We start from the raw sequence: 19,629 nt of genomic DNA, 5'->3' as shown, positions 1-19,629 counted from the left end.
GTAGATTCATCGTCTTTCGAGTTAGGTAATATTGAAAATTCCACGCTTCTCTCCCTTCCCGGCTCATTTGTCCTTATATTTGATTGCAGAAAATGCCTGTCATTAAACTCAAAAAATATAAAATATGATGAACTTTTGGCTAGGTCTTCCTAAAAGTAATGGTACTGAAGGAGTCTAGAACATAAGGGTGAAAGTGCTATTTCCCATTTTTTGGGTCTGTTTCCTTCGGCATCCGGAAACAATATCTATTGTATATACTAGGGCACGAAAGAAGAAAGGACGGCACGAGAGAGAGAGAGAGAGAGAGAGAGAGAGAGAGAGAGAGAGAGAGAGAGAGATCCTTTTTCGAGTTAGATAAGATAGAAATTTTCACGCTTCCCTCCCTTCTCGACTTTTCTTGTTTTGTTTAACTTCCATATATGGAGCACGGGCACTGGTACGCGGTATGTGAAATGGCAAAACCCCCAAAAAGTAGGGTACGGATATGGCGAATATATATATAGAATTAGGTTCCGGTGAGGGATCCCTCATTTTATTAAAATGCGGGACTCCCCTTCCCGATTGAATTTCGATGATCCGAGCCGCTCAAAGTGATCAGACCGTGATTTTAAGGGTCCCCGTGAGAAATCAGCAAAAAAAATGACTGAGAAAGGCTTCATCCGAGCAGTTTTCATTGAACGGTTCAAAAAAAACTGCTCGGATGACGCCCTTCCCGGTCATTTTTTTTGCTGATTTCTCGCGAGGACCCTTAAAATTACGTTCTGCACACATTCAACGGTTCGGATTTTCAAAATTTGATCGGAAAATGAAAGTCCCTCATTTTAACAAAATGAGGGATCCCTCACTTGAAAATTCCTCTATATGTATATATATATATATATATATATATATATATATATAAATAATTTTTTTCTTTTTTTTATTGCATAAAATAAAATATAAACCCATTTTACCAACAAAAAGCAACATAGATAAAAAGTTAAAATGATCCTCCGTATAATGTATGTGTTTGTTAGGGGTAAAACTGAAATACTAAACAATTAGATGTATGCTGGAACTGCAAGATATAAAACTGTAATTTTTAGAAATTAGGAGACTTTATTGTCGTGGTAAAGAATTTAAGGGGCTATGCTGTATTTTTTAATATATATTACGATGAAAATCATGAAATACAGAACCCTGTCATCACCTCGTCGATCCAGAAGCCCTAAGCCCTGAACCCAGTCATCACCTCGTCGCCGTCAATCGATCGACTCAGGTTCTCTCGTCTCTCGTCTCTCTCTCTCTCTCTCTCTCATCTCTGACTCTCTCGTCTCTCCATCTCTCTCTCAATGTGTGTCTCTCATTTTGGGCTAAAACGTACCCACGAAGTACCCAAGACGTACCGACGGAGTACCCTTGCCGTACCAGAAGATACCAAAAGTACCCGGTATGATTTTGCCGTACCGACGCCGTACCCGTACCCGTACCCGGTGCGCGTACGGCAACATTTCCGGATTACCGGTGCTTCATAGACTTCCAATTATCAATCTTTTTCTTTTGAAATCTTTACACAGTTGTACTTTGCAGTTTGCAGGCATGGTTCGAAAGACGATGTCTGATAAGGCCTTAGATTTCGTGAACCGTGGTGAGTTTCTATATTATAGTATCAATTGATTCTCTTGGTATTTTCTTCTTGGGCAGTTTCGAAATAAAATTTGATCATTCGTTCGTCAGTAGAGAAGGTCACACACTAAATAATTCGAAACTACTCTTTGGTTATTGTTAGTTGTTCAACCCAAGCTTACGATGGCATGTTTCTATACTCTGGCTCTCGGTGTGGCTTGCGATATGTAAGTATTGTGTTTCTTTTCTTGTTTGTTTACCGTCTCTTATTCTCTAAAACTTGTCTTATTAGGGCATAACCTTGTGGCACCCTGAGAAAAAATACAATTGAATAGATGTTTGTGGTGCTTAAATTACCTAGGCCTCCAGCTGTGGCAGACGCAGAATTTGAACTCAGCAGGGCCCAAATTACTTTTATTTTTACATTAATAAAAAATATGGTCTACAATATAAATATTTCTACTTAATATTTCTTAGAATAAGACGAGATTTTGTACATATGCACAATCGTATTTAATTCTATAATCTCGATTGAAATTTGATTGATAACTTGAAATTTTAGAGGGGTTTTCACACACACATATATAGAAACTTTATCAACTTTTTATCCACTCAAGTCAAGAGACTTGCAGGGGGCCGATCCTATAGAACTTTTTTTTAAATTTAACTTGAAAATATAGCATAATTAGTGGGATAATTGGGAGGTGTACCTAGACCCAGGCCCCCGCTTGCACCTCCCTCGGTCAGCCTACACCCCTTAGCTCTTTAAACACCACATCAATGGCCGACATCAATAGCCCATAACAACCAAGTCAATACACATTGACCCCAAAGCCAAGTCATTATTCATATTAATCGATGTGCTTTGTTATACCCAGTGTACAAACGCTAAAATTAGAGTGCTAACCTACTTGTTGATGCTTACTTTATAATTTGCTCAAATACGATTAACGTGGGTGTGGAGGGCCGGGGATGGGAAGGTGTACATACACGTAGGGAAGACTGCAGTAAGTATTCTTGGAATTATGGTGGGGGTGACAATCAGGTGGGGCACAACATTGGTGACGATTGATTAGTATTTTTTGTACCAAATTTCGGGACCTTTTCAAATAGGAACCGCTGGTTGGGCAAGCCAAACAATGGAATATGTTTCTCAAGTTGAGGCTCACAACCGAATGCAACAGAACAAGTCACTTTTCTGGAATTGCCTTGGACAATTCTTAGTCCAATATGATAATGGTTCTGGGAGTGGGAATGTCTGTTAAATTTTATAGGTTTGATGAAGGACTTGCGCATAGACCCATAAAATGTTTACCGACCTTGGTATGCAACTACAATTCTGTAATGATCATTTTGTATCCAATATCAGTTTATTTATACACAGAATGTAAAGGAGAGCCGTAAGTGTAAGTCCAAAATAAAAACCGGAGGAAGAGTTAGAAAGCTAGAGCTGAAACCAAAAGGACTAAAGCGGAAGCCCAGAACAGGATTAGTGAAAGGGTAATCTTCTTTTTTTTTTTTTTTTCCCTATATCAAAATAGAAGAAAATTAAAAGAACTTCGTGAGGCGAGTATTGAAATATTCAAATAACTTTAGGGGATGCTATATTTTGGAAATTTTTATAGGTTATACCACTCACAAGGATGCAATTTCTGAGAAAATGATTATTGTGATGTTAGGACTTGGATATTTTCGGATGTTTTGGGTGGTGGTCACCCCTACGCACGCCTCTCTAGGTGCATAATTGTTTTGAATGAGAGTAATACCTCGTGAATGGGCTAATCACAGCTGACATTTAGATGTATAACTTTATGCCAGATCTTTTTTTATTTTTGGGACACTTCTTGTGTTACTTCTTGTGTTTTGGATTTTGCATACGTAGGTTGGCTTCTTGACTCAAGTTTTAAATTGTTCTATATTGCTTTATGTTTAACCATGTATTTAACGCTTGGGATAAAATATCTCATTTGTCCAAATTCTCTTAACAGATCGGCCAAACGGCGGGAGGAAAGATTGAATGGGTATGACTATGAGGAAAGATTGAATAGGTATGACTACTTAACTTTCTCCGTTTCTTATAATTTTTGATTATGTGGAACCTACTTATAGTTGAAGCAATAATCATTCCTTGGGGAGAGTTGTCTTGCGCCTCAAGGTATTCTCTACCTACCCACTTGTGTTGGTTTTGGGTACAGGTACCCTTTTGTTGAAGGTCGTTCGAGCTTTTCCTGGGAGTATATTATAGGTTGTTTTTCACACCAAAAATAAATAAGTAAAACTGAGCAAAATCTCAATTCAGATAGAATAGTGGTTATGTCCAGGTATCGTATCACGAGGATCAAGAGGCTAAGTTATTGTATCTTGAAAATCAATTCCTAATTTAATTCAAGAAAGAGCGATTGGAATTTGTTTAACTAAAACTATCAAAATAATTAAAAGCAGAAAAGATGGTGAATTAAATATTTGGAAAAGTTCTTAGGGTTTCGAATCCACACTAACTTTGTAACAAAGTGATTATATCGATTTTAGGAAACCATACCAGAACGACAATGATTCACCAGAAGCTACAAGCCCTAGCGATATCGCCAAGAAGATAACATGCAATTGAAAACTGGGCATAACCTATCTTCGGTTGGCACGAATCGTCTTCGATTCTAAAATTAATCTAGGCACGACTGTCTTCCCTAATAAGCATAGATTATCGCAATTCTCAATTTCATACACAAGAATACCATTGCATACCTATGTATTTGCAATCACCGAAAACAAGTCTCAATGTTATGCAACCATCGTTTTGGTAATCTAAATCGAAAACCAAGTAACCAACATAAAAACATAGTTACTTGGTTAGGGTTTCATCTACACCCTAAGAAAGAGGATTAGTTGCTCATGGCTCGGAGAAGAGAATCAAAAGCTGCTGCCATTCCACGTCTTCGTCCAATTCTTTTCCACGGCAAAAGCTGCCTCCGAAGTCAGTTTTTCACTGACTTATATAGAAGTAGGGCTTTAGTGCACTAATAACATAAAGGCCCCTTGACTTTTTGAGGTGATAAATTAACATCCAACTTTCAAGCCCTTTGCACTTTAACCCCAACTCTTCTTTTAACATATGTTTTTATCCAAAATCATGGCCAGTGAGCTCAAGCAACCTATAAACACAAAAGAACAGAAATAAATATCAATTAACTAAAATGAAAGACTAATAAATGTAGTTTGGAGGGCCAAAATATACCAAAATAGGTATATTTTGGCACTTATCAGTATGGCATGGGTTACTTTAGCGCCTGGTACTCGAACATTGGCTCGAGGCATTTTCTCTAGCCCTTCTTACAAGGTCACCTTGCGTCCTTGAACCGATAACCATCTTTCGGCTAACCTAGCCTCCTCCGTCCCTTGGGACCAACAAGGGGTAGTATTGGAATATTCACATGTTGTCCATCGACTACGCCTTTTTGTTTGATCTTAGGCACTACTCACCTTACGTGGACGAACCTTGTGGAGGAACCCTTAGGTTTTCGGGGTACATTGCAGTAGCTTGTCCTACTTTTAAGGTATCTTTATTGATTTTACTTCTTATATAGAGTATGGAAAATTAAAACTTCAAAGGCTTACACCTCAACGCCATGAGGCTTACGCCTCACCTTGCCTTTTCGCCTCTGAAACCTTTTGCTTAACCTTCGGGTTTATTTTGAGAAGTGGATCATAACTCTTGCTTTCTTAATCCTATATTTTTCATGGGATGTGATTTGTCCAATCTAATGGTATACATCTTTTCTCCTTGAGCTTTTTGGGATGCATGGTCCATATAATGTTTTGCTGCTTTTGCATATCAAAATTGTAGTTAGTATGGTTGTACTCCCTTGGTATTTTAGGCATGAGTGAGTATAGGTAGCTATTTTCGAAGATGCTAAAGGTTTTTTTTTGATAAGTATGATTTCATTAAAAAGCCCCAACCAAACAAACAATGTCAAGGAGACTCTCTTGATTATACAACTATACTCCTTTCAGAGGAGAATTACAAACTATGAAGAAAAGGAAAAGAATTGATAACCTATACAAATCAAATCTAAAACCAACTCCTATCCAGAGAACACAACTACAACTTCAACCAAGCACCAGCATCTAGATGCACCACTCATCCTACTACTGCAAAATGTAGTGTTCAACCAGCCTCCAGTTAGCACACAGACCTTTATTTTCTGGGGAAGCCTTCACCCTTCTCAAAGAGCTAACGAAGTCTCTTATAGAGCTTAGAATCTGCAGCACAACTTGATCACTACCCACATTTTTTTGTTGAAAAACTCTGAGATTTCTTTCCCTCCAAACAAAGTAAACAGTAGCAGCTAAAGAACATTTCAAAATTTTACTCTTGAAACTATTGCCCTTAACAGATTGGATGTACCACTCCAACAAAGCAGCCAAGGTAATTGGTACTCTAGTAGAAGAAGACTTACTCCATACTCTAGCCCACACAGATGCAGAGTAAGAGCATTCAAAAAATAAATGTTGATGTGTTTCCTTCTCACAGCCACACAAAGGACATATCTCATCCACATGCACTCCCCATTGGTGCAATTTGTCTTTGGTACTTAACTTTTCTTGAGCAGCCAGCCAAAAAAAGAAAGCCCATCTTGGAACATTCTTAGAAAACCACACCACTTGTGTCCAAGGCTGATAAGAATATTTTGTTCTCACAGCCTCCCAAGCAGACCTAGCAGAGTAAAGTCAATTAGAACTAGGAAGCCAAAACACCAAATCATCAGTAGAACAATTAGGGTGGAAAGTTGCAGGAGTGTGGTGAATTATAGACTGAGTGATTCTATTTCTGGATCTTGGCCACCTCCAATGACCTTGATGAATGATAGAAGAGACTCTAGCATGCAGAGAAGTACCAAGGTTATAAACCACTTCATCACCAAATCTTTTGTATAACGGCCCCAAAGGATTGCCAGTTATCAATCCAAAGGAAAGTAGACAAACCATTGCCCACTTTGTATTGGATTAACGGTTGGCCAAGACTCCTAAGTCCAAATATCTTTCGTATAGTCCAAGAGGAGTCTCTAGGGGTATATCCATATTCCACAAGCTCAGATTTTTTATGATGTAGGTATGCACCCATTTGACCCAGAGAGAATCAGCCTTCTTTGCAAGAGCCCAGAGATGCCTAAGCATGGTAGCCTTATTCCACTCTTTAATCTTTCTTGAGCCAAGACCACCCTCCATCTTAGGCCTGCAAACATGCTCCCACTTCACCTTTGTCCCAGTATGTCTCATCTCAGCTCCAGACCAAAGGAAGGCCATCAAGGAAGATTCAATTTCCTTGACAACCTTGCTAGGAATGATGAAAATAGAAGACCAATAAACTTGTACAGAAAATAAGACAGTTTGAATCAACTGAACTCTACAAGCATAGGTAAGTTTCTAATTAGACCATCCATGGATATGCTTCAAAATTTTCTCCTTCAAAACATCACAATCAGCAGATTTCAATCTTGCAGAAATTAATGGAACACCCAGATATCTAACAGGTAGTGTAGCTTCTGGAATTGGAAGAACCATACCCAACTCGTCCTTGAATTGCAAATCCACCCCAGCATAGAAGATAGAGCTTTTAGCCACATTGGGTCTCAGCCCAGAATAAGAGTGAGTCATTGAGAAGATCATTAATAAGGGTAAAAGAAGGTACATGAGGCTCACACATAATGAATAGATCATCAGCAAATGCAAGGTGGCAAATCTGTAACTCTCTCCACTTAGAAGAAGATGTTGGGTAGCTTTACAATGAAAAAGATGTTCTTCCTCCCAAGGACCCAAAATTCTCCTTTACATGTATTTGAAGCTGCGTGGAAATAGTGTTATGTTGTCCCTCGAAGGAGACCATGTAGCTCCAATGTTATCTGTAGTTGCTTTAGGGTCAATACTCTCTACAGTTTAAGTGCTCTTTTTGATTCGTCATTGGTGTATCTTCTTTTTCTGAGTACATTTTAGGCAGTGTTCTTAAAGGCGGTCGCCTAGGCGCTAGGTGGCGGGTTGCCGCCACGATTTTCCCCTAGCCGGTTTGTTTAGGCGCTCAGAGAGGCTAGGAGGGCTCCTAGGGTACGGAGTCTCCAAAAAAAATAAACTTAATTGCAAGGCGGGTGCTTAGGTGGCCTAGGTGGTGGGTCGCTGCCCGACTAGCATCTAGCGCCTTTTAGAATATTGATTTAGATAAGAAACGACACTCAAAATAATTAGTCTGGGTTACTTTGATGTGCCGTTACAATATGAATTTTTTATTTCTATTCTTTCAAGATAAGGAATTTCACAAGAATAAATGCTTAATTGTGAGATTCTTCGAACGTAGTTATTGTTAAGTTCACTTTGAGAGTTAATACCATATTTTGTTTTCCTAAATATGTCAAAACAAAAGAAAGAAAAGAAGAAGACTGCCTCCTCTCTTTCTAGGTCATATTTCTTTAGAAAAGAACCCAAATTTCTCCTTTACATGTATTTGAAGTTCTGCGGAAATATGTTGCCCCTCGAAGGAGACCATGTAGCTCTAATGTAATCTGTAGTTGCTTTTGGGTCTATACTCTCTACTTTTGGGGTTCTCTCTTTGATTTGTCCTTTTTTTATCTTCTTTTTCTTTACTTTGATGTGCAATTAGAATATGAATTTGTGATTTCTACATTTATTCTTCAAACGTATTTCTTATTAAGTTCACTCTGAGACTTAATATGGTATTTAGTTTTCCTAAATATGTCAAAACAATTGACAAACACGGAAAAAGAAAGAAAAGAAGACGACTGCATCCTCTTTTTCTAGGTTATATTTATTTAGAAAAGAAGAAGACTGCCACTGGACAAGTGAATTCTATCTTTGAGTTGCCTCAAAATATAGGTGCTAGCTATGAGTTCTCAAGGTCGTGTGAGTTGCTTGTTAGTGTATGTGCAGCTTGAAACTTGGTAAATTAATGGACATGTGTTTGAAGTAGGCTTGGATGGGGAGGTAAGTCGTGGGACAAAGCTTCTTAAGTACACTTGCTCATATACTATGTTACATGGATACGGGTACTTGAATTGGGTGCAAGTACATATTTAAGGGTCGGACACCTCAAAGTTGAAAATAGAGGATTCGGGGATATGTATCCCAATTTGGATATGGGTGCGGGGATCTGCTGAATATTTTTATATGTAGAGAAAATTTTATGTTATTTATAGGAATATATAAAATTATTTTCTAACATATCAGTATTTAATTTGAATTTTTATTAATTCCTGCAGAAATATTAAAAAGTACTAAAAAGTAAAAGGAAAACAAATGTCTTTATGGCCCATTAATAAAGGAAATGTCTTTATGGCCTACTATTTGAAAAAAAACAAAGTACATGCCTTTCATAAAATGGCCCAAATGTAAATGTAATGACCCAAGGCCCAAACCAAATAAAGCCATAGCCCATGTCTTACATATGAAACCCTAAAACATATCTGTAGTCAGTGATGACCATATGGATCTGGATCTCAGCAGCAACTGCTGCTTCGTCGGATCACGAAGACCTTCAGGCATCTCTCTCTCTCTCTCTCGTGTGCGCGTCCTTCTTCTTCTTCTTCTAAGTTCGTCATCCTCTTCCAGTCTTGTTCATGCTAAAGTGTCCGATTTTTTTTTTGGAGAATCTGGTACAGATCCCGTACCCATGTCGTGTCTTGTCGACACAGTACTTCCTCCAAATTGGGGGATCCGTGTATCATAGCTCATATATATATCGGATCAATTAAAAGATACTTTGGATATCTTTAGAATGGAAAATGGAGGGTGTCTTGTTGGATGTGCATTATGTAAACACCCCAGTCTCCACCTCCACAAGAAGGGGATGCAAGGCCGGCAAACTGTAGTTCAACGGCAATGTCAAGAACGACTGAAGACTATCCTTCTTATACTTTCGATTATGATGATGTCCTTGAAAATGCTTAATGTCGGCCCAAAAAGAGTTCCAATGGTATGATTCACACAGGAATAACTAAATATCAGTCCATAACCTTCGAGGTACACCATCTCTAATGCCTCCAGCCTGACAGGAAATTGCTTGGCTTGGTTGGAGAAGGAAACCCCAACCTAGTGGTTATTTTGTCATCCAAGATTTTTTTTTCCCCAAGGGGCTATGCATAATTTAGCGAGCTTTTCCTGAACAAGTTTCTAACTGTATGTTGGTTTCCTTTTTTCCCCTGCTTCTGTTTTTTCCTGTTGGTAATTTAAGGCTGTCCTTGTGCTCTTTTTCTCTGGCTGTTTTAAAGAAAACTTCTAATCATCCATTAAAACATTTGGGTACTTGTTTTCCTGGTCTTGTTTCTTGGCCGCGTTTAATGTGTGGACTTCTAGGCAAGCTGAACGTGCAAAGGAGGAGGGCACATCTGATCGCTAAAGGGGAAGTTAGAGCTGCACCGCTACATAACTTGCTTCTGAAGACTTCTTATCATGTTTCTGTTTGGATGAGTGGTTAGCCACTTTTGTTCTTTAAGTACTCCTGAGAACCAAGATGCTCAGTTTGTACAACTTTCTGTTTTGCTAATCTGGCGTCTATTATTTGTGAAAATATTATGTGCCTAGTTGTGGAAAAAGAAACAACTTGACCCAGATCCTCAAGTCAATTTTCTCATGAAGTTACTGCAACTTCGATGATAATCAGAGTCAGACTATATATGCTAACCAAGAAATTGCTACTCCACTGTCGGCTCTTATCAGCAACCTGTGGCTCCTCTTTCTCGAACTAGAAATGAACCCGTGCTATGCACAGGTAAGAGAATTAAACTGAAGAAAAAAAAAGAATGACCTAACTTCTATAGATCGGTAGATCCACACAACAACAGGGAAGAACCATTCTATGCGTTGCACTGGCATGTTAAAAAAAGAAGCAGCATTCTATGCAAAATTTAGAAATTATGTTTCCTTCATTTGCTTAACTTCCCTCGTCTTATTCAACACTTGACAAAATTTACATCTCTATGTATGTACTGATGTATGTATTAGCATAAAAATTACGTCATTTTCTTGAATGAATAAAATTATTTGCATCACCAATTCTCTGCCAATTTTTTTCCACCGTCACAAATTTGATAGTTGGAGATCAAGAGTTAATAAGGAGTTAAAAAAAAATTGCTAATGTGACTGGTTGGTTGTCATTGTGATACCCTTGGAACATCACGTACTTGGATACTTTTTGTGTTATTTTGCTATGTACGTCTTGGATATTTGTGATACTTTTGTATCATTGGCTACTTGGGTGCTTGTGATTTTTGGTACTCTTGATATATAGATGACCAATTGCATGTTCTTCTATGTAAATGTCCTATACTTAACGAAAATTTGATCAATTGTCGGAAGAGAAAAACACACATGAAAAAAGAACCCAATTTACTAACAGAAAAGGGTAAACATGACATTAAAAAAAACAGATATGGTAAAAACAATTTTTTTTTTTTTTTTAAAAAAAAAAATCTTACACTTCCACAGTCTTTGTCAATATGAACAGCTACTTAACAACTAATTAATAAGATAATAAAATATTAGTGATTGGCTAATCACTAATTAAAACCACTTTCACTCTTAAGGAAAATCTTAACATGGAAAATAGCCAAAGGGAATTTCTCATGTAATAAAAAATTCGAGTGCAAGGTGGAGCCCTGCTGGCAGATGGTGGCGAGGTTGGAGGTTCTGTGTATGGCTGTCGGGTCTTCGGCGCTTTTGGCTCTGACACTATTTCTTGTGCCTTTGGCGGGTTTCCCCTATGCTGCTGATGATGATCGGCGGGTTTCTTTCGATCAGTCCTACAGGAAATTTCCTCTTGCAAAGTTTGGAGGGGTTTTTATTTTTATTTTTATCTGCAAAAGAAATTTTTATTAATCTCCGCAAGATTACAAAGATTAAAAGGAAAAGAGCAAATGGAAATTAAAAAAGCTTAAATTCCAAAACTACCCGAGACCCAAGCGTTGGTCTAAGACCAACAAACCCCAAACACCCAAAAGACACCCAAGCCCAAACTACCACCCTACCGGAGAAAACTATCGAACCACCGTCAGAACCCAGGGAACCCAAGACTACGATGCGTCCAAGAACCAAAACGCCACCCAATTAAATCACCATTGAACCAAACCCTTCCACCGCGAAAACCTGAAACCACCGCCCCCTTAAACCAAGCTGTCGCCATAAACCACCGCAGAACCAAGCCCTCATCATCTCCGTCAAACACCAAAGACCATCTGCAAAGATGATCCGAGCCCTCCCCACCAAGGTTTGGAGGTGTTGGTGGGGTAGCCGCCGATAAATATTAGGGTAAATTTCACTTTCCTCCCCTGAGGTTTCTGACAATCACACACACCTCTCCATAGGTTTATAAAATTGCATTTACATCCCCTGTCAACGTTAGAAGCTAACAGACTTTAACAGGGAAAGCGAATTTACTTTTTTTACCCCTTTATTGACCTCCCCTAGAGTTTCTAATAATAATAGATACCTCCCCTCATATTTAGTGAAATATTTATGTTGTCTTTTATTTATGCTAAGTATATTTATAGCGTCTAAAATTTTATTCTAACACCCAAATAAGTGAATCCATTACGGAGTATTAAAGATGTATCATACATGTGTTTGAGCTTTAAATGGCAAACAAAATTGAATAAAGACAAAGAACTACTTTTATCTTTAGTAATTTTTATGATTCTGATCATAATTTTATGTCTTTTAGATTCCTCTTGTCGAGACAACCCTATAATTCAATTAAACTAAATAAAAAATAAACACAAAACTAACAAAGGATTGACACAACAAAAGGATTGACACGACTTTGATTTTAAGTAAATAAAATCTCGTTTAATATTGAAATTATATTTTTACTTTTTTTTTCATTGATAATTCGTTATAATTAGATTTTAGTCCTTTGAAATTTCATTTCTTGATTCAAAACCCTACATGGTTAGTATAATTAGTTTCTAACCGGTTAGTTGGAGAAACCAAACTACCTAGTTCCTTTCTCTTTCATTCTTTGGTTAATAATCGCTAGGAAAACTTGTAACCGTTGGGTAATAGAGTTTTAATGGCCAATAAAGCTTGGATGTGACAAGTCAAGAAAAGAATCTTGGGTCATGTCATGTCAACCTTACTTTTTCTTCATCCTTTGGTCCATAAATGTTAGGAGAGATATTACCTATTGGATAATAGCAACTAGTCTACTAATATATATATATATATATATATATATATATATATATATATATTTGTGTGTGTGTGACAAGACTAGTCACATGGGAATCTTGTACATTGTTTTCAAGAAGTCAACCTTGTCATTTTAACCTTTCATGTCAACCTTACTTTTTCTTTACCCATTGGGTAACAAATGTTAGGGGAATGATTATCCCTTGGTTAATAGAGATTAGACTTGCCAAGTGTATATACATATATATACAATTTGATAAGACAAGTCATGCCTAGGGTTAAAGCCTTAAGCCTATTTATACTAGAGTTACTTTCCTTGATATATATATATATGTATATGTATATATATATATATGTATATATGCAAGAGAGAGAGAGAGAGGCCGAATGGGAGAGAGAGAGAGGTAGAGTGTGTGCTTGTGTTTTGTTCTCTTTCACAAGCTACTTAATAGTCCTAAGCCTATTTACTACATACCAACCCATTAGCAGTCTTCCTAAGTACATCCTAACCTTTGATTTTGTTTTTTCTTGCAAGCAACCTCTTTCTAGGACAAGACTAGTCAAAAACCCTTCATAATGGCCTAAGATTTGGCCTATAAATGGAAATGACAGGGGAGGGAAGGCTATGGATTGATTGAAGGACTTGAAATGACAAGTCCATAGAGCAAATCCATGGGAGGATTGGAGGGAGAGAGGGCCGGCCATGAGAGGAGGAGAGAGAGCCAAAATTTTGGCTATAAATAGGACCACCTTCATGCCATTCAACTCACACCTTCACCTAGCAACTTCTCTCTCTAAGAAAGCTTGTGTTCTTACTTGTTTTTGCCTAGTTTTTTTTTCTTGTTCTTGAAGTTCTTCCTAAGTTTTTCAAGAAACTCATCCCAAAACACCTTTTCGATCCATAAAGTCTAGTAGTCTTAGCCACGAAGTAGTTTCGAGAGAAAACCTTTCTCTTTCGAAGCTACCGGAAGCCAACCGTAAGAAGTTACTCCGCCCAAACACCAACCAACTTTCCGTAGTCGTCAACTACCGCCAAGAAGAAAGGTAGAGTCCCTTGTTCCCTAAACCAAGTATAATGTAGAACCATATGTTGAGAAATAGGATGTCCTTACTCTTTAGTTCAAAGTATAACTTGAAGTTTTTTTGAGTAGATAAGGTTATCTATCGTTTATTATGTTTAGAATGTGTGATGGTTAACAAACTCGTTTTGCTAATGATGGTATGAACGTGTTGAATAATGAACTTTTACTTCAATAAACATGTGTTGTTTTGAACTTTTCACAAAAGAGGAAAGAATGGATTTTTGAAAGATAGAAACTTATCGCTTGTTTAGAAGTATTCGTATTTTGATCTTTATGATGGTTATGAGCATACATGCATGAATTGCTTGTATTACTTGTATTACTTGTGATATAATATTGAGTTGGATGGTCTTGTTAGTTTAAGATTACAAGGAATGATTTACGATTACATGTGAAGTCCTACCGTGGAGTCGATGCATGAAAACGAGACACAGAAATCGAGAAAGTAGAAACATGACACCTAGGGTGTGGTTAAGGAAAATGCGTGTTTTGAAAAAGGTGAAATGTTTTGGAAACAGCAATGTGGCCGGACGTGGTAGCCCATTGTGTGGTGTGTGTTTTGTGTGCCAATAGGAACCCGGGACGGCGGAACCATTGTGAGGATACTCGGGAGATCGGAACGGCAGAACCGAGGTTGGGTGTGTGGCTTGGTTATCCGCGGAGAGGAGCCAATGCAAAGTGTGCCAATGGGAACTCGGTGCGGCGAAACCATTGTGAGAATACTCGGGAGACCAGAACGGCGGAACCGAGGTTGGGTGTGTTAAAAATGATTTTGAAAATGATTACATGGTTATGAAATGTGAAAAATGTTGACACGGTCTACGAGGAGTCGCGTAGGAGAAACTCGAAAAATCATGGACACCAACGTTAGTTGGATAGTGAATGCGGATGTGTCATTGTTAACTGTTTGTCAAATATGTATGAACTATGTGCAAAGCATTGAATTTACGATCCTTTGCTCGTAAGTTAAGGGTTAGTGGGTATAGGTTACTCTATTGAGCTTTTGTAGCTCACGGTGTTACCTTTTGGTGACCCTGACATATTATATTGGTGGCGACGCAGGTATAATGTGTCAGACCTTATAAATGAACAGGGTGAGCTGTATACATTGGAGGCCTTCGGAGCCGAGGAGCTTGCTAAAATGGAAGAGCAGGCAGAACAGTAGTTAGGAACCCTAGTTCCCTCCTTTGTTGGTTAAAAGTACTCTTGTAAGACTTTGTGATGTAATAATGAGCCAGACTCACTTTATTTTTGTAATAAAATGTCTTATTAACGTACCCAGAATTTGGGGGCGTTACAGGACTATAGCGTGGAAGATAACATTAAAACTAAATTTTTTTCAATGTTTACTAGCTAGACAATTGGTTTAGTTTAGAGGAGTAATTGATTATTTATAACATGTATTCACTAGCTAAACATTAAACTAGTATATAAGAAAAAAAATATTTAGGACAAGAATTTCAATTAACATACATCTATCTATCATGATATTTATAACTAAATACAAATAAAGATATGGGTATTTACAAAAATCTTGAAGTTTCATATAAAAAAAGAAAGAAAGGGAAACTAATTCTTTTTTATGTTAGACATATGTAATGGCTTCAAAAATATATATATATATTTTACCTAAAGCTTCATCAAAACTTAGTATTGGTTAGTTTGAAGATAAAAGTAATTTCATATTAAATTATATTTTGAAATGGCTTAAGCAAAATTGTTGACTCAAGGGTAAATTGGGTAGTATCATAGATGTAATGGATGATGTCAGCAATTTCCGTCATACTTAGTGACGGTCAACTAACGGATGGGGGAATCTGTAGCCGACAACTAAAACAAAGGGGAGGTAAGTGCAATTTAGAAACTTGAGGGGAGGTGTCTGTAATTGTTAGAAACCTCAGGGGAGGTAAGTGAAATTTACCCTAAATATTAGTTTTGAGTGTTGGCTTAGATCTGATTAGGGTTTTAGAATTTTTCTTGCAAGTTTTTGAAGGTAGTGGGTTGCTCGGGGAGGTGGTGGCTGTCGGAATGTGGTGGACGGCGGCTAATGGGGCGACGGCGGTGTCAGAAGCTTGTTTTGATGGTTAGGATTAGGTTTTGGGCTTCTTGGGTTGGGCTTGGCCCATTGTTTCTATGGGCTTTGCTTTTTTATGTGTTTCGGACTTGGTTCACTGGGTGTTTTTTGAGCTTTGTCTCATTAGGTGTTTTTTTTTTTCAAAGGTTGGATCCCCTACCCTCTCCCCCGTCTTGATGTATCATTCATCAAGTTTCCTTGGATAAACTTTTTTCCTGCAAAAAAACAAAAACAAATAAAACTTGGATTTGTACATGGAATACCTACTTGGTGAGACGAAGAAAGTGAAGAGTTAAGATCAAATAACCAAACTCCGGACATGATCGACACTGGGCGCACACACTAATGCACAACATAGACCCTTCTCAAATTCCAATACTTCAGTATCTATCTATATTATTCCCTCCGTCCCATTTTGGTTGTCCATTTTTGTTTTTCGTGTCATTCTTTCAACGCTTATATCTTCCAATATGAATCTCCAAAAATATGCAATATGGATCTTATTTGATAGTTCTTGATTAGATCTATAATACAAAGTTTTTAAACTTATGAAAAACATTGTAGATTGGGAGATATAAGCGTTGAAAGAACGACATGAAAAACGAAAATGGACAACCAAAATGAGACGGAGGGAGTACTATACATTAACACAAAGTCACTTTTCGTGAGGAAGACCATGGGAGCAAGTGCAACTATAAATACTATTGATTAACATGGTCGATCAAAACAGGAAATCATAGAAAGGAAGAAAAAAATCTCATTCATTCAATTTGGTAAGTAGAATCCGTATTTTTCAGAGTTTCTTTAAATGATGCTCAGAGTATTCACAATAACATAATACTCTCTCTGTAACACCCCTAATTTTGAGAACGTTAAATAGACAATTTTTATTGAAAACTAAATAGAGTCTGGCTGATTATTACAGCATAACTCTCATAAGAGTACATTTATTACACAAAGGGAGGGAAATTAGGGTTCCTAACTACAGCTTTGCCTGCTCTTTCATCCTAGCCACCTCCTCGGCTACAAAAGTCTCCAATGTGTACATGTAACAACCCTGATTTTTGTAAATAAAAATTTTGTTAAATGTTTGAATATTATTTTAATTACTTGGATTTTTTTTTCAAATTCCTTTTTAATTTCTAATAATCTGTCATAATTAGATTTGATACTATAAATTATATCTTTTCGCATCGGACGATCTAGTCCTTTTCTAAAGGAAAGTATGCTTATAGAAGCACTTGTATATTTTCCTAGTGAGTTAAATAAAATCTTTAAATTATATTTCTGGGTTAGAAATTCTACTTGGCAAGTAGGATTAGTTTCCAACCAATTAGTTAGAGAAACCTAACTACCATTTCATTTAGTTACTTTTCCCTAACCTTAGGTGAACCTTTCCAACCCTACTTGAACCTTTTAGACTTAGAGAACTAATCATTATACTTCATGATTAGTCATATCAAGCCATACCTATCATCATTCCCCTTTATCCATTGGACAATAACTACTATAGAAAATTTTATCTCTTGGGTAATAGAAGTTAGTCATGCCAATGAAAGCCTAGTTTTGACAAGACAAATCAATAGAACCCCTCAATCATTTTGCTTCCAAAAGAAGCAAACTTAGCCTTGCCATGCATGCAAACCTAAGACTAATAGCTTTGAACCTAATAGTTACCTTCCAAGGCTTACTTTCCTAGATTTTTTCTCTCTCTCTCTCTCTCTCTCTCTCTCTCTCTCTCTCTCTCTCTCTCTCTCTCTCTCTCTCGCTCTCTCTCTTTCTCTCTCTCTCTATATATATATATATATATATATATATATATATATATATATAGCAGAAAGAGAGAGCCGAGAGGAGAGAGTGAGGGAGAGGGTGGAGTGTGTGCATGTGTTTTGTACACCCTAACAAGTTACCTACTTTGACGATCCTCACACTTAAGCCTAGCATCACTTTACAACCATCTTTTAGGCTCCTTTAATCAAAAACCTAGCCCATGATTTTGATCTTCCTTGCAAGCAAACCATCCTAGGACAAGACAAGGCCAAAACCCTTCATGATAACCTAGATTTTGAACCTAAAATTGGATAACAAGTCATGGCATGCTTAAAGATGTGATTTGACTACTCAATGGAGCAAATCCATGGGAGAAAGAGAGGGAGAGAGAGGCGGCCATATGGAGGGGAGAGAGAGCCCAATGTTTTGCTATAAATAGCACCCCTCACTCACCATTCAACTCACACCTTCACCTTCCAACTTCTCTCTCTAGAAATTCTTGTATTCTTGCTTGTTCTTCCTTTGTTCTTGAGTTCTTCAAGAAACTCATCCTAGGCCGCTACTAAACCACCACTCGACCACCCTTTTGATCCAAAAAGTTTAGTAGCTTAGTCAAGAACTAGTTTCGAGAGAAACCTTTCTCTTTCGAAGCCACCGGAAGCTTACCGTAGGAAGTCACTCCATTCAATAGTCAACTTACTTTCCGTAGCCGCCCTACCGCCAAGAAGAACGGTAGATTATCCTTATTCACTTCTCTAAGTATAACTAGAAGTTGTATATTACTTGTACGTTTGAAATGCATGTCGTTAATAATCTTATTTTTGCTAATGGAGATATAAACATGTGGAATAACCAACTTTTACTCCAATAAACATATGTTATTTTGAACTTCCCACAAAGGAGGAAAGAACAGATTTTGAAAGATAGAAATTTATCGTTTGATTGGAAGTATTCGTATTTTGATCTTTAGGATAGTTATGAGCATGTATACGTGATTACTAGGATTATTTGCCTTGATGTGCGATAAAGCATAAGCGATTTTCACTCCAAAGGCGTCCGTACATGTGGCGTTATGTTTTAAGTGGTGATTTGAGCATGATTAGATGATATAGAGTTGGATGATCTTGCTAGTTTAGTTTCAAGATTACAATGAATGATTTATGTGTACTATTGTGAAAAGTCCTACCGCAGAGTCTATGCATATCTAACAAAACAGTTAACAATGATACATCCACATTCACTATTCAAACTAATGTTGGTGTCCATGATTTTTTGAGTTTCTCCTACGCGACTCGTCGTAGATCGTGTCTCGTTTTCATTTACAAAATCAACATTTCAAAAATCATTTTTAACACACCTAACCTCGGTTTCGCCATTCCGGTCTCTCGAGTATCCTCACAATGGTTCCGCCGTCTCGAATTCCCATTGGCACACAAAATTTGCATTGGCTCCTCTCCGCGGATAACCAAGCCATATTACCAATGAGGCTACCACGTCCGGCCCCATTGGCAATCTTCACAATGGGCTACCACGTCCGGCCACATTGCGGTTTTCACATGCATTTAAATCACCTCCAATGAAGCTACCACATCCGGCTCCATTGGCAACACACACCACACCATGGGCTACACACCACACCATGGGCTACCAAGTCCGGCCACATTGTGGTTTCAATACATTTTTCTCTTTTTCAAAACACACCTTATCCTTAACATACATAGGTGTCATGTTTCTAACTTTCTCAATTTCTGTGTCTCATTTTCATGCATAGACTCCGCGGCAGGACTTTTCTCATAAGAAATCATAAATCATTCATTGTAATCTTGAAACTAAACTAGCAAGATCATCCAACTCTATATTACTTTATCATGCTCATATATTTAGCATACAACTTAAAGCATAGTGTCACAT

General features: G+C 37.6%; 1 protein-coding gene across 1 annotated transcript; it reads left to right on the top strand.

Annotated features, from left to right (window-relative positions):
• Window positions 1-999: 999 nt before the first annotated feature.
• On the top strand, window positions 1,000-10,215 carry LOC131309586 (uncharacterized). The gene is made up of 6 exons (XM_058336201.1): window positions 1,000-1,018; window positions 1,176-1,429; window positions 1,570-1,627; window positions 1,769-1,832; window positions 3,594-3,653; window positions 9,961-10,215. The coding sequence occupies exons 1-6, from the start codon at window positions 1,000-1,002 to the stop codon at window positions 10,001-10,003; spliced, it is 498 nt and encodes a 165-aa protein (XP_058192184.1). The 3' UTR covers window positions 10,004-10,215.
• Window positions 10,216-19,629: the final 9,414 nt, after the last annotated feature.

The sequence above is a fragment of the Rhododendron vialii genome, chromosome 12a (genome assembly GCF_030253575.1).
Source record: "Rhododendron vialii isolate Sample 1 chromosome 12a, ASM3025357v1".
In the NCBI taxonomy this organism is placed as follows: Eukaryota; Viridiplantae; Streptophyta; class Magnoliopsida; order Ericales; family Ericaceae; genus Rhododendron; species Rhododendron vialii.
This window is presented reverse-complemented; position numbering and strand designations above follow the sequence as displayed.